Genomic DNA, 15,995 nt, shown 5'->3' with positions numbered 1-15,995 from the left:
GTATACAGAAATTTCATACAGACGACCCACATCATGCTTTCATACACTCATACACGTATAAATTTAAATATATGTAAGCTTCCCTTACCTGGATAGCAGTGTACTTCCAAAAGCAAGATTTTAGGGTTCCCTCTAACCACGTCTTACACCCAGGTTTCGCTCAACAGTTCCCACGTAAATCTAAGATGCCAGAAATCGAAATAACTCAGACCTAGAACCCATGCATGCAACCAAAACTAGGGTTCGCATGAAACCAGAAAAGACGACGCTTAGAAAGGAAGACTTACCAGTTCCGCTCCAAATTCTGTTCGGTCCAAACGGAAGATCACAGCTGGACGAACGTTCCTACGGTTCTGGAAAGTGAATCGGAGAAGAAGAAGATGAGTTACAGAAGAGAGAAGAGCTACTGGTTCTAGAGAGAGATTAGAGAAAATGGAAGGTTTTGGTTCTGAGGAAGAAGATGAGTGATACAGGTGAGTGGAGGGGTTTTTTTTGAAAACTCTTTTTGTCAAATCCACGTTCGTGCGGACGAACGTCTCCCGATCCAACACCTGCACACGCACTCTGACTTCAGAAACTTCCATCGTGACAAGTGGCGCTCATGCATGCAGCGTGCAGCGCGCAATTAATGCATTGGACGTGTGGCGCGGCGCATTCATGGAAGCAACTAGGTGATTCAGCAGCATAATAAATACTGATTTGACACTTAACTACGCTTCTAATTTACCGGGATCTCACATTCCACCTATCTACAAAAATTTTCGACCTCGAAAATTAGAAACTCACCCAGAAATAGATTAGGGTACAAGTCCTTCATGGCGCTCTCAACTTCCCACGTTGAATCACCCGTCTTAGCGTCCCACAACATTTTCACCAAGCGAACGTCCTTGCCCTTGTAGTACTTGGTGCAGCTATCTTCAACACGGACTGGATGCAGTTCTAACGTTCGGTCTGGACGTAGCTGAATGTCTTCTAACTCCAGTACGTGTGACGGATTTGTTATATACTTTCGATGTTGAGAGACGTGGAAAACGGGGTGAAGGTTGGATAGTTGGGGTGGCAACGCAAGCTCGTACGCTACTGGTCCGATCTTCCTCAAAATTTGGTAAGGCCCAATGAACTTGGGAGACAGCTTCTTTGGACGAATGGCTCGTCCTACACCAGTGACTGGATTGAGTCGGAGGAACACATGATCTCCTGCAGCGAACTCCAATGGTCTTCTCCTTTTATCAGCGTACGACTTCTGCCTGCTCAAAGACGTCTTCAACCTCTCTTGGATTTGCTTGACTTTCTCGGTCGTTTGCTGAATAAGTTCAGGTCCAGTTAGCACGTTCTCTCCTTCCTTGAACCAACAAAGTGGCGTCCGGCATTTCCTCCCATAGAGTGCTTCAAACGGTGCCATTCCAATGCTCGCCTGGAAACTGTTGTTATACGTGAACTCCACTAGTGGCAGAACTTCATCCCAAGCACCTAAGTGATCTAGGACGCACGTCCTCAGCAAATCTTCGAGCGTCTGGATGGTTTGTTCAGACTGGCCGTCCGTCTGAGGGTGGTAGGCTGAACTCATTTGCAACCTACTACCGAGCTCGCTTTGAAGTGACTGCCAAAACCGCGAAGTGAACCTTGTGTCTCGATCGGAAATTATGCTCGAAGGTACTCCGTGCAGACGAACGATCTCCTGGATATACAACTTAGCTAAGTTGGCTAACGACATCTTTAAGTTGACAGCTAGGAAGTGGGCGCTCTTTGTTAGCCTATCCACGATCACCCAGATTGAATCATGATTTCTGACCGTGCGTGGTAGATGAGTCACGAAATCCATGGATATGCTATCCCACTTCCATTCGGGAATTTCCAACTGTTGAAGCAATCCGCCAGGTCTTTGATATTCTGCCTTCGCTCGTTGACAGGTTAGACATGATGCCACGAAACGAGCGACATCACCCTTCATTCCAGGCCACCAAAACGATTTCCGGAGGTCTTGATACATCTTAGTCATACCAGGGTGTATGCTAAGACGGCTATGATGCGCTTCCTCCAGTATGATCCGCTTCAGCTCGCCATCATTGGGAATGCACGTCCGACCCATGTAACGTAACATGCCATCAGTTCCAGCGTTGAAATGTTTGGCCTGATCCGTACCGAGTGCGCTTAAAACCTTCACTAGCTCTTCATCCTCTCGCTGTTTCATCCAGATTCGGTCGAACACATTGCTAGATATTCTAAGGTTACAGCACTTGATGCTGTTCGGTTCTAACTCAAACTGTAACCTTAGATCTCTGAAACTCTCCACCAAGCTCAGCTCGCGTACCATCATAGGCGACATATGCACCACTTTTTTGCTTAGAGCGTCCGCTACCACGTTTGCTTTTCCTGGATGATAGAGCAGCTCGAAATCATAATCCTTCAAGAACTCAAGCCACCTCCTTTGCCTCATATTCAACTCCTTCTGATCAAAGAGATACTTGAGACTCTTGTGATCACTGAAGACTTGGAACGTGGAGAAATGCCTCCAGATCTTCAGCGCAAAAACGACCGCTGCCAACTCCAGGTCGTGCGTTGGGTAATTCCTCTCGTGAATCCTCAACTGCCGAGACGCATACGCTACCGCTCGCTTCTCTTGCATCAAAACACAACCCAGACCTTGATGAGAAGCGTCGCAATAGACTTCAAACGGTTTAGACGTGTCCGGAATAACCAGCACTGGGGCGCTCGTCAGCTTTACCTTCAACTCCTGAAAACTGGCCTCACAACGATCGGTCCAAACGAACGGCTGATCTTTACGGGTCAACTGAGTTAGCGGCGCTACTATCTTAGCAAAACCTTCAATGAACCGTCTGTAGTAGCCCGCCAGTCCAACAAAACTACGTGCTTCCGTGACCGAACGCGGACTCTCCCAATCCAGTACCGCTCGCACTTTCGCTGGATCCACCGAGATGCCTCCAGCCGACACCACATGACCCAAAAACTGAATCTCCTTCATCCAAAATTCACACTTAGACAACTTTGCATATAATTCTTTCTCCCGCAACACTCCAAGTATAAGTCTAAGGTGCTCCTCATGCTCGTCTTCGGTCTTGGAATAGATGAGAATATCATCTATGAAGACGACCACAAACTTATCCAAATAAGGCCTGAATATGCGGTTCATGTACTCCATGAACACGGCTGGAGCGTTCGTTACTCCAAAAGGCATCACCACATATTCATAATGCCCATAACGTGACCTGAATGCGGTCTTTTGGATGTCATCTTCTTTAACCCTAATTTGATGATATCCGGATCTCAAATCAATCTTCGAGAACACAGCAGCCCCATGTAATTGATCCAGTAAGTCATCTATTCTCGGCAAAGGGTACTTGTTCTTGATGGTCAGCTTATTTAATTGCCGGTAGTCAATACACAACCGAGAGCTGCCATCCTTCTTCCTTACTAACAGCACGGGCGCTCCCCAAGGTGATACGCTCGGCCTAATGAATTTCTTCTCTATCAATTCCTCAATCTGCTCCTTTAGTTCAACTAACTCCGCAGGCGACATCCTATATGGCTGAACCGAGATGGGAGCCGCTGTAGTCACCAAATCAATTGTGAACTCCACTTCACGCTGAGGGGGAAGTCCAGGGATCTCTTCCGGAAAAACGTCCGCAAACTCGTCCACAACCGATCGTCCATTACCGTTTCGAGTGGACGATCGTTCTTCTACCATTCCTCTGGATTCCTGATCCTCGTGAGTCATAATCAGGAAACAGCTGGCGCCTTCCATAACGTCTTCTTTCAGCTGACCGAGCGTCACTGAAAGAACTTCTTCTTCTTCACCAGGGAAGATCAACTCCTTCGCTCCACAATCAATAAGAATGCGATTGGCAGCCAACCAATCCATTCCTAAGATCACCTCCAAACCTTGAAGAGGTAAGCAGATGAGGCTAACTTTAAACCTACGTCCCGCCACTTCTATAGGACACTTAACGCACATAGTGGACGTCCTAACCTCACCAGCTGCTGGGGTCGACACCACCAGATCAAACTGCATCTCGCTCACTTCTAATCCCAGCTTTTCAACACACGCCTTCGAGATGAAGGAGTGCGTTGCCCCCGAATCATACAAAGCACAGCAGGATTTACCAAACAGCATGCATTCACCAACAATAAGATTACCTGAGCTTGCTGCTTCAGCGCTCGTTATAGCATACACTCGCCCACTAGCTTGGGCTCGTCCTCCTCTTGGCTGATTTCTTCCAGCATTGGGTGGCCTCATCACCGCACGCCCACTCATATTGCACTCATGATTCGAATGTCCGTTTCTCCCACAACTATTACAGTGCTAGACTCCCACCAACTGAGGGCATGAAGATCTATAATGTGGCCCTCCACACCGGAAACAAACGACACCTCCCTGCCCAGACTGTCCGACAGGAACTATTGCTTGAGATCCGCTCGTCTGAGAAGACTGATTTGGACGAGTGTAAGGAGGTCTCCTCTGTACAGCTCCTCCTCTGGACACGATCGGTCCTCTACTCACTTGTTGCGACCTCTTCTGACGTTCCGCTTCTGCCATGTTCCTCTCCAAGACCTTGGCCCTCTCAACCATAGCAGGGAACGTTCGGATACACAAACTGGATATCAATACTTTCAAGTCGCTCCGCAATCCGTTTTCAAACTTTCTACACTGCCATACTTCACTCGTGGCCATGGTATTGAATCTGACGAGGTGCTTGAACTTATTGGTGTATTCGGAAACAGACATACCCCCTTGAACTAGTTGTAAAAATTCCACCTCCTTCGCAAACCGAACGCTGTCCGGAAAATATTCTTCATAAAACTTAGCCCTAAACACTTCCCAAGTGACCGACTGTTGTGCGTCTGCGAGAATGGCTCTCGTGCTCGTCCACCAATGACTTGCTTCTCCCGTCAACAGATACTCCGCGTACGCTAATCTATTCTCATCTGGGCATCTCTTGGCATTGAAAATTTTCTCTATATCCCTTAACCATTGATCTGCTTCATCTGGGAGACCCTTCCCACTGAACTTAGCCGGATGGTGTTGGAGGAAACTCTCTAAGCTCCATTCAGCATTTGGTTGAGCAGCGTTTGAAGAGGATGCTCCAGACGCACCTCTAGTTGCTGCAAGTATCTCCATCAACTGCCTCTGCGTGGTTTCAGAATTTGCACGGGAGGCCTCCAGACTCTGCATAGCAGCTTGGTTTTGCTGCATCAGAGTGGCGTTTTGTTCCATGAGGGTCGTGTTCTGCTGCTGTAAGCGGTCTATCACCGTCTCCAACAACCTAGCGTTGTTGGACGCATCAGGTTCGTTAGGCTGCGGGGGAGGAGGGAGTCTAGGTGCCATTCGTTCTCTGGATACAAAGAAAAACGAGCGTTAGATATGTCCAAGAGTTAAATAACAATAACTCATTAAACATACAATAAGCACACAGCAAAAACACAGTGCACTCATAACCCTACAACGTCCTTAAGAGAACAAAACTGCTCTGATACCACTAATGTAACATCCCAAAATATAGTAATTACCATAGATCAGAATTAATTACAATTAACAGTACAGTAAACAGTCTTTAAAATTAAACAGAGTTCAAGGGTTCAAAGCCGAACGGCTGCAGTACAAAATAACGAGCGTTTCAGAATAACAGGAAAAAATCAGAACGAACGGTTTTACAAAAGAAGTAACCGAACGTCCAAAAATGAGCTAACGTCTACAACCTAACATCTACGAGCGCTCTAAGGCTCGGCCTTTACTTCAACTTCCACCAGATTGGCATCGTCCAAATTTTCTTCTTCCAGCATTTCTTCAAGGGATGCACCACCATCTGCTCACATCCACAACGGATGATCATTGCAAGACAGGACGAACGTACATGGACAGTGGACAACACAATGGAAAAACGAAAGGGTAAGCTTACGTAATTTAAATTCATACTTCAACATTTTTATTCAAACCATCACACAATCAACTCATATAGGCATAACATCAATCAAACATAAATATACTAATGCTAGACCGACCGTCCGGACTGTATGAATCTGTGTAGTTACAAGCGTCCTTGCACCCGAGTGATGTAGTAACTGGGATACACCAAACAGCTGCCACTCGAGGTAAGTCCGTTCTTACGTCGCCCATGTTAACTTATGGACTAAGGACCTCCTGCCGTTCCCACACATGAATACCCCCTTCTACTTGAAGAGGCGTATCACGGAACATCAGGATGGACAGCGAGTCTTAACTAATCCACAGTCATACTTTACCAAATTTAATATCAAATAAAAATCAGAGTCGTTCCTCCTTGGAACGCTCGTTCAAATATCAATATCATAACTTCACCTCATATATGATTCGTCCAGTTTATAATTTCCTCAACATCACATTTTCATTCTCCATTACACTTCTCTAAAAGACGAACGTTAATCAACTGTATAGACGAACGCTGTTTGAGATCAGGACGAACGCTATTTCAAAATCAGATACTTATTCAGTTGTACGAGCGCTTGATAGGAGACTTTGCGTGCTTTAGAACGAACGTTCGATATAAGGCCGAACGCTATCAAAGACGAACGCCCGACATAAGGCCGAACGCTCGACATGAGGCCGAACGCTCGACATGAGGCCGAACGCTATCAAAGACGAACGCTCGACATAAGGCCGAACGCTATCAAGGACGAACGCTCGACATGAGGCCGAACGCTATTAAAGACGAACGCTCGACATAAGGCCGAACGCTATCAAGGACGAACGCTCGACATGAGGCCGAACGCTATCAAAGACGAACGCTCGACATAAGGCCGAACGCTATCAAGGACGAACGCTCTCAAAGATTCAAATAGGGACGCTCGTTCACGAACAGAATTCTTTCCAAATGAAGGAATCCCATTCTAAGTTATTTTAAGAGGAAACCGAACGGTTTAAGACCGTACAGTGACGAGCGTCATTTATCAAAGACATGATTTAAGTGCAGATTTCTCAACCTTAACAATTTTCCAGATTTCAACAATTTAACTTATACTTTATACTTCAAATGAATCTCAAAATGATGAACTTTATACTTTCACTTCCAGATTAATTCATATTCAATAATCAACATATTAACAATTCATACATTATAGTATTCATCCATCACTCATACGTTTCAACCAGCATGCAGTTCAACAACCCAGAAATCATATCAGCAAACATTCATAACAGCACAACAGGGTTCGTTCATGCAGATCCAGAAAAACACGTATACAGAAATTTCATACAGACGACCCACATCATGCTTTCATACACTCATACACGTATAAATTTAAATATATGTAAGCTTCCCTTACCTGGATAGCAGTGTACTTCCAAAAGCAAGATTTTAGGGTTCCCTCTAACCACGTCTTACACCCAGGTTTCGCTCAACAGTTCCCACGTAAATCTAAGATGCCAGAAATCGAAATAACTCAGACCTAGAACCCATGCATGCAACCAAAACTAGGGTTCGCATGAAACCAGAAAAGACGACGCTTAGAAAGGAAGACTTACCAGTTCCGCTCCAAATTCTGTTCGGTCCAAACGGAAGATCACAGCTGGACGAACGTTCCTACGGTTCTGGAAAGTGAATCGGAGAAGAAGAAGATGAGTTACAGAAGAGAGAAGAGCTACTGGTTCTAGAGAGAGATTAGAGAAAATGGAAGGTTTTGGTTCTGAGGAAGAAGATGAGTGATACAGGTGAGTGGAGGGGTTTTTTTTGAAAACTCTTTTTGTCAAATCCACGTTCGTGCGGACGAACGTCTCCCGATCCAACACCTGCACACGCACTCTGACTTCAGAAACTTCCATCGTGACAAGTGGCGCTCATGCATGCAGCGTGCAGCGCGCAATTAATGCATTGGACGTGTGGCGCGGCGCATTCATGGAAGCAACTAGGTGATTCAGCAGCATAATAAATACTGATTTGACACTTAATTACGCTTCTAATTTACCGGGATCTCACATAAACAAATAATATAATTAAATTTTTACAAAACAACATCGAATTTGTTCGTTTATCGGATATCATTCTATAACTCTGCTCAGATTTTCATATCCGATATATATATTTAAAATTTTATTTTTTCAAAATATTTTTATTAAATCTAATAAATTCATAAAAGAAAATTTTTAACATTTAAAAATATTCTAATTAAATTATAATTTCATACAATTTAATACATAAATTTAAAAATAATTATAAATAAAATAATTAAATAACTAATATAGGAATGGGTGTAGGATTTCTTAATAAAAGAAAAATGAGGTGTAGTGGTATTTTAGAAAATTGGAGTGCAGGCTTAGAGGTGCAAGGTGAAACACCCTGTTTTTTTATGTTAACATCTCTACACTTATGGGCTCAAATTTGATCCATTCTAGTATTTTTTTTAACCATTTTTTTATCTACATCTTTATCTTTTTTATAATAATTTTAAGTCTTGAACTTAGTTGGTAATTATAATTTTAAAAATTAATAATTATCATGTCAAATTTTACATTTTTTTTATAAATAAATTTTTTATCATATTAAATCTAATGAGAGTTAACTCTGATTTTTTATTTTTAAAAATACTTAGAACAAGGGTCTAAATAATTTAAAATATTTTAAAAATTATATTAATTTTAAACACTTAATTGATTCAAGTATGATCTGAGTCGAAATTTGTCTTAACACAATTTGACTTAATTTAAATAAGATTTGATTAATTAACTTATAATATAGTTCAACCTCAAATTGATTCAAACATAATTTGTCTTTTATCTTATTTGAATTTGATTCAACTTAACTAGAATTGGATTCGACTTTATAAACTTGATATAGTCTCATCTTAACTAATTAAATTTGACTATCCATACTAAACTAAGTATACATTTCATTCAATAAATATTTTTTATGCATGGTTTTTATAAGTCATTATCTTTTCTCTCTCTTTTTTAACTTTTAAAGAATTCTTTTTAGAGATAGCCTTAATTTATAAAGCTTTTATGAGCAATTTGACCTATACAAATTTTCTTATGTACACCTTTTATCTACTACATGAGTGCAAGGTAATATGGGCTATATTGATAAGTACAATGCTTGAGTACATTTTGTTAGTTATTCAAATCAATGGCATTATATATCAAGTCTAAAATATACATGGACTTTTGAAAATAAAAATAAGGTATGATTAAAAATTTGACTGACATACCAATTCAAAATAATAGAAAATCATGAGACGCTTGAAAGTTCATGTAGTTTGAATCTCCACCGCTGGAGTATTAACCTTTGTATTTCTTCCTCTCCTTTTGCGTGAGCTGTAGCCACTTGCCCTTTTTTGTTTGTGTCTTGAGTAATAGAGGCAATGTGAAGTGAAAAAGATGGGATATAAAATGGTGGGAGGGAACAATAATTGAGAAGTGAGAGTGTAACAATGGGCATCAGATTCACTTTTGCAGCCATCATTTTCCTGACTCTTCACACTGCTCACTCATCTAACCCACCATTCGCTTGCGATTGGTCCAATCCTGCCTCCAAATCCTACCCATTCTGCAACCCCAAACTCCCCATCCCTCAACGAACCAAAGACCTTCTCTCCAGACTCACACTTCAAGAGAAACTCTCCCAACTCGTCAACACTGCTCCTTCCATCCCCCGCCTCGGCATTCCCGCCTACCAGTGGTGGAGCGAGGCCCTCCACGGCGTAGGAAACGTCGGCCCCGGCATCCACTTCAACGCCTCCATCTCCTCCGCCACCAGCTTCCCTCAGGTCATCCTCAGTGCAGCCACCTTCGACTCCCTCCTCTGGTACCGAATCGGACGCGCCATTGGGATCGAAGCCCGCGCAATCTATAATGCAGCCCAGGCCCAGGGCCTCACCTTCTGGGCTCCCAATATCAACATCTTCAGGGACCCGCGATGGGGCAGAGGGCAAGAGACACCCGGCGAAGACCCTCTCCTCACTTCTCGCTACGCAGTTTCCTACGTCAGAGGCCTCCAAGGAGACTCCTTCCACGGCCGCAAGTTGAGGGGCCACCTTCAAGCCTCCGCCTGTTGCAAACACTTCACCGCTTACGATCTGGACAATTGGAAGGGCGTCGATCGCTTTCTCTTCGATGCTCGCGTAAGTAACCACTTCACTCCACACACCACTCAATTACCTTTTTCTCTTTCTTCTGAACTCTTGGATAAGATCTGTTTCAGGTGAGTTTGCAAGATTTAGCGGACACGTACCAGCCTCCGTTTCAGAGTTGCGTACAGCAAGGAGGGGCCAGTGGGATAATGTGTGCTTACAACCGCGTGAACGGAGTTCCAAGCTGTGCGGATTTCAACCTGTTAACCAAAACGGTCAGAAAAAAATGGCATTTCCGTGGCTATATTACGTCGGATTGTGGAGCAGTCGGGATCATACATGACCAGCAAGGGTTTACGAAATCAGCGGAGGAAGCTGTAGCTGATGTTCTTCGTGCTGGTATGTCTCTCTCTTCGTCGCTAATGGCACTGTTAAATCTTGGTCGCTAATTAAAACCACAAAGTAGCTTAAAGGGTGATTACCTAAATCGCATGTATACATAGAGGCCTTTATCACCTTTCTTCTGTCGGTTTACAGTAACATGGCTTTACGATGCTATTCATTCTCAACCATATTAATGCCAAAATCGATGCCTTGGCCCAGTTATACTCGGTACCATAATATGTTTATTAGTATTTCCTATGTTACCTTTCTGTATATTTTAAGTAATCGTTTAACATTTTAGGTTTCTAAGGTTCCCATTTTTGTATTTTCCCTTCTTCTATCAATAATACCATTAACATGCATATCAATAATACAAATTAGTGTTAATTATTTTCCGACATGTGAGCCCCACAAGAAGACTTTCTTTTTACTTTCCACGCAACTTGTTCGTACAAGATACTGACAATATTTTAATACTATCTATCTGTCATTTTATGATTGGTTTATGTTAATGTTTATATTTATTATTATTAATTGTGAAGTGATTTTGGATCAATCATATAATGACATATAAATGATGTTAAAATATTGTAAAAAAAAATTGTTGTCTATCATTATCCAATATTTATGGTGGCAAACTTATGCATGTGTATTTTAAAATTTAAGTGAAATTTATGAAATACAATTTTAAAAAATATTTAAAATTATAAATAAAATATGTTTAATTAATACATTTAAAGTTTTAAAAACACATTGGAAACAAAAAAGTGTTTTAAATTATAAAAGTATTGGTAGCTACAATTTAGAGAGAAAGAGCACACGTTTGTTTATAAAGGAAAAAAAATATAATCCAAAGTGACTAATTTGAGATTTTTTTAAATAGAAAAAAATAGTGCGTTGTGGATTTTAAAAATGGTTGGGATGATATATTAGGAAAATGTTAAAAAACACGAAATTCATTTTCACGAAAACAACAAGAATTCTTTAAAAGAGAAATGGTGCTTACTGAAAAAATTACATTGACCATTGTTATAGGAGCTATGTTTTCCGTCAAATTACATTGATATTGTTTAAACTTTTAAATTAATATTTGTTTAATTCATGTTTTCTAGACTAATAATTATGATATCACTGAATGAGGATATAGTTGGAGTAATATTATTATCTCAATAACAATCAGAAGTTAGTCATAAACTAGATTTGTTTTAAGTCTCAAAATAATATTAAACTATCTTATACCAGAATGGAGACATTTTTTTATCTCAAACAATTTTTTCAGATGCATCGCAGTGAATATGTTTTTAAACTTTGCAGGGATGGATGTGGAATGTGGAAGTTATCTGACGGATCATGCTGAATCGGCAGTGTTGCAGAAAAAAGTATCCATGTCTGAAATAGATCGTGCCCTTCACAACCTGTTTTCTATTAGAATGAGGTTAGGCCTGTTTGGTGGAAATCCAAGAAGTCTCCCATTTGGTATGATTGGTCCGAATCATGTGTGTTCCAAAGAGCACCAATATCTTGCTCTTGAAGCTGCAAGAAATGGCATTGTCCTCTTAAAAAACTCTCCCACACTTCTACCACTTCCAAAAACAAGCCCCAGTATTTCCTTAGCAGTGATAGGACCCAATGCCAATGCTTCTCCACTAACTCTTCTTGGAAACTATGCTGGTCCTCCTTGTAAATTTGTCACAATATTGCAAGGCTTTCAGCACTACGTTAAGAACGCCGTTTATCATCCTGGGTGTGATGGTGGACCAAAGTGTTCTTCGGCTAAAATCGAGCAGGCAGTAGAAGTTGCAAAAAAAGTGGATTATGTGGTGCTGGTTATGGGATTGGATCAAAGTGAAGAGAGGGAAGAACGTGATCGCATTCATCTAGACTTGCCGGGCAAGCAACTTGAACTCATCAACAGCGTTGCCGAAGCTTCTAAAAAACCAGTTATTTTGGTGCTGCTGTGTGGAGGGCCTGTAGATATCAGTTCAGCCAAGTATAACCACAAAATTGGAGGCATCCTCTGGGCTGGTTATCCCGGAGAACTTGGAGGCATTGCACTTGCACAGATTATCTTTGGCGACCACAACCCAGGTGATTTCTTTGCTATTTTATCAATTCAATGTCCCCTTTAACTTTTATTAGTTTCTGACTCTACAAAACTTTTAATCAAAATATCATTCACTTTACTCGTGTTTTAACTATACTCTGTTATTACCGAAATGGTGTGTGCTGCTGCCTGTCATGAATACTATGTAGGAGGAAGACTTCCAGTTACTTGGTACCCAAAAGATTACATCAAAGTACCCATGACAGACATGAGAATGAGAGCCGATCCTTCTACGGGCTATCCTGGGAGAACTTACCGATTTTACAAAGGTCCAAAAGTGTATGAGTTTGGCTATGGACTGAGCTACTCGAAGTATTCCTATGAGTTTGTTTCTGTTACACATGACAAGCTTCACTTGAACCAATCATCCACTCATTTCACGGTTGAAAATTCAGAAACCGTAAGGTACAAACTTGTTTCGGAGTTGGGAGAACAAACCTGCCAAAGCATGTCACTCTCGGTCACTGTGAGAGTTCAAAATCATGGAAGCATGGTGGGGAAGCATCCTGTGTTGCTGTTTATGAGGCCTAAAATCCAGAAAAGTGGAAACCCTCTGAAACAGTTGGTTGGTTTCCAGAGCGTGATGCTTGATGCAGGGGAAATGGCTCATGTTGGATTTGCCGTAAGTCCTTGCGAACATCTTAGTAGAGCAAATGAAGCTGGTGCAATGATTATTGAAGAAGGGTCTCAGGTGTTGCTTGTGGATGATCAAGAGCACCCCATAGATATAATTGTTTGATGCTACATATGAAAAAAAGTTACTTTCAGATACTTTTACACTCATTTTAACACATTAGTTTTCACCTTTTCGTTACAAAAATCATGTTAAGTAAATGTAAGTGTATCAACCTACTGTTCCCTGCTACAGATTTATTCTTCAACTGTCACAAGCTGACATGTTTCTGAACAGTTTGGGATCATGACACAAAGTAATGTACTATAATTTGATTTGATTCGTGGATCCATCCATGGTATTTTCAAAATATTCATTACAAATGTATTTCAAAAAATATTTTCAAATCCATATATATAATTTAAAATGTAAATTAAAAATGTGTATTTGAAATTATAAGTTTTGAAATACAATTTTTTATTAATTATACAATTCAAAAACTTTGAAATTCAAATATCCACAATCACCTCCAACAAACAACAATAATAACACTCAATACGCTCCCACTCATATAACTTCTATCACAGGAACAAGTTTGATATTCTGACAATTATAGGATGCAGGAAGAAAACATATGGGTGCAGGAAGTAATAATTTCCAAGGATGCGTATAGTATGGGCCCATTTTGCTAAGTTCAGCTCCAACCTTTTACAAAACAAGCACTTTCACAAAAATATTCCTCACAAGGTTTACTTTGGAACTGTATTTTCAATGCGTAACTCTTTAAGATCTTTTCTTTTAAGATACTTTGTGGAACACTTCTTTTTGTTGACATTGGGGGTTCACTTCACATTTTAATTTATTCTTCTTAATATTTCATATTAGTTCTAGTTATTGAAAATCACATTAATAATTATAGACGTCTTATTTCAATTAAAAATATAAAATATGTTTATAGATGTCTTGAAAACACTCCTCTAATTATAATCATATTATTATTTAATAAATAAATAAAAATTAATTCTTATGCCAGTTTTTTCATAAAATTTCAAGGATAACAAGACTATAGGATCAATTGATTTTTTTCTTTTCTTAAAACTTAATGAAGTAAAGAGGAACGAGAACGTGTCAAATTGATCTGCTAGATATTTACTTCTCAAATTTACCTGTTATTAGTTTGATTTCATTTACATATTCTATCTCACATAATATAATTAGAAATAATCTTTATTTTACAAAATTATTTTAGTTAAAATTTATTAGATTTAAATTCACTTTATATTATAATATGCTTTCATAGTCTATAGTCTGTTTTGTAAAGTTTGTTAACTCTCATCTAACTATCAAACCATCCATAAAGTCAACAAACACATGAAATGTCCATATTTAATTGTAATGGACATACGTTCAATTTTACGTTACCTAAATATAATATCAATTTATAATATATAAATTAAAGTATTTGTATTTTATAAATTAAATCTTTTTAAGGATAAATTAAGTTGAAACTCATCTTTTAGTATAACGTCAAAGTTTATATATACTGTGTTTCTTATTATGAAGTCAATATTATATCACCTTGAATTTCTTATTCTTATGCCTAAAATATAAATGTCTCCATTTTAAAGGATTTTTATTACAATGTCAATTTAAAAAAATTTTGCTTTATAGATTAATTTTTTAATAACAAGTTAATAATAAACTCACTTCTTAATATATAATTAAAGTTTATTTTGTTACTCATATTATTTGTTTAAATACGTTTTTATCCTTAATTTAAGGTAAAAATTGGAATGAGTTCTTATTGGATTAATTAGTCTTTCATATTTTTATAATTAAATGAATTTATTTCTTTAAATAAATTTATTTAAGATTTTAAATATGTTTATCAATTAAAATTAAAAAAAATATCTCAAATAATATAAATAACTCCAATACTTTTATAAGCTAAAAAAACTAAATCCACATATTTATAAAATTTAAAAAATAAATTGAACCAAAATTTTAAAAAAAAATTTACTTAAAGAAATAAAAATATATCTAACCCAATATATACTCTAACATGTAAATATTAAAAAAAAAAACATGTTAAAGATTATCCATCAACCATATAAAACTAATTTATCCTAAATAAAACAATCATTACTTTAGAAACCGATTTCGGTTTTAGGAAAACAAATCAGAAAAACAAATTATGAATACAAGTCTAATAAAATCATATATAATCATATGAATAATATTGGATTTTGGTTCGAAAGTAACTGAAGTTTTTAATGGGATGTACATTTTGTACCAGATGTCTAGTAGATCTTCAGTACATTTAGATCAGTCTATTCACTACTTTTTCGAGTCATGTGGTGTACTGTCACGTTCATAACAACACCTGTAATTAATAAATATATTGAGCGTCAACCCTTATACAGTAATTCAGACATGTGATTCGCAAAAAACTGTTTTGAACGAGGAGGACGATAACTTCCATTTAATTCATTAGTTAAAGTATTTATATTATTATAATACACTTGTTAAATGATTATTTCAGTTGTCAAAAGTATTATTTTAAATTAAGAACAGGACTAAACCACTCCTTTTTATATTCTGCAGTGCAAATAGATTTTAATACCGGGTAAATTTGGAAAGTTTGTAATTATGTTTTAAATGTTTAGAAATACTTTTTTCATGAATTTATTTGAAGAAAAATCACATTTTTTTTGTTTAGTTTGTTTAACCATTGGACATATTAAAAATAATCTAAGTTTGACTCAAAGTTTTATATTGAGTAAAACTTATAAAATTAAATTTTATATAAAATGAAAATTTCATAAATATATTATTTGA

General features: G+C 38.7%; 2 protein-coding genes across 2 annotated transcripts; one reads left to right on the top strand and one right to left on the bottom strand.

Annotated features, from left to right (window-relative positions):
• Positions 1 to 4,321: 4,321 nt before the first annotated feature.
• LOC128196273 (uncharacterized) lies at positions 4,322 to 5,344 on the bottom strand. Its single transcript, XM_052876526.1, has one exon. The coding sequence runs from the start codon at positions 5,342 to 5,344 to the stop codon at positions 4,322 to 4,324; it is 1,023 nt and encodes a 340-aa protein (XP_052732486.1).
• A 4,002-nt stretch (positions 5,345 to 9,346) lies between these two features.
• On the top strand, positions 9,347 to 13,497 carry LOC108330035 (probable beta-D-xylosidase 7). The gene is made up of 4 exons (XM_052876990.1): positions 9,347 to 10,107; positions 10,188 to 10,455; positions 11,755 to 12,528; positions 12,694 to 13,497. Exons 1-4 carry the CDS (start codon positions 9,418 to 9,420, stop codon positions 13,281 to 13,283), a joined length of 2,322 nt encoding a protein of 773 aa, XP_052732950.1. The 5' UTR covers positions 9,347 to 9,417; the 3' UTR covers positions 13,284 to 13,497.
• Positions 13,498 to 15,995: the final 2,498 nt, after the last annotated feature.

Source organism: Vigna angularis, chromosome 4 (genome assembly GCF_016808095.1).
Source record: "Vigna angularis cultivar LongXiaoDou No.4 chromosome 4, ASM1680809v1, whole genome shotgun sequence".
Taxonomy (NCBI): domain Eukaryota; kingdom Viridiplantae; phylum Streptophyta; class Magnoliopsida; order Fabales; family Fabaceae; genus Vigna; species Vigna angularis.
The sequence above is the reverse complement of the archived record's forward strand: the minus strand, read 5'-3'. Positions and strand labels throughout refer to the sequence as shown.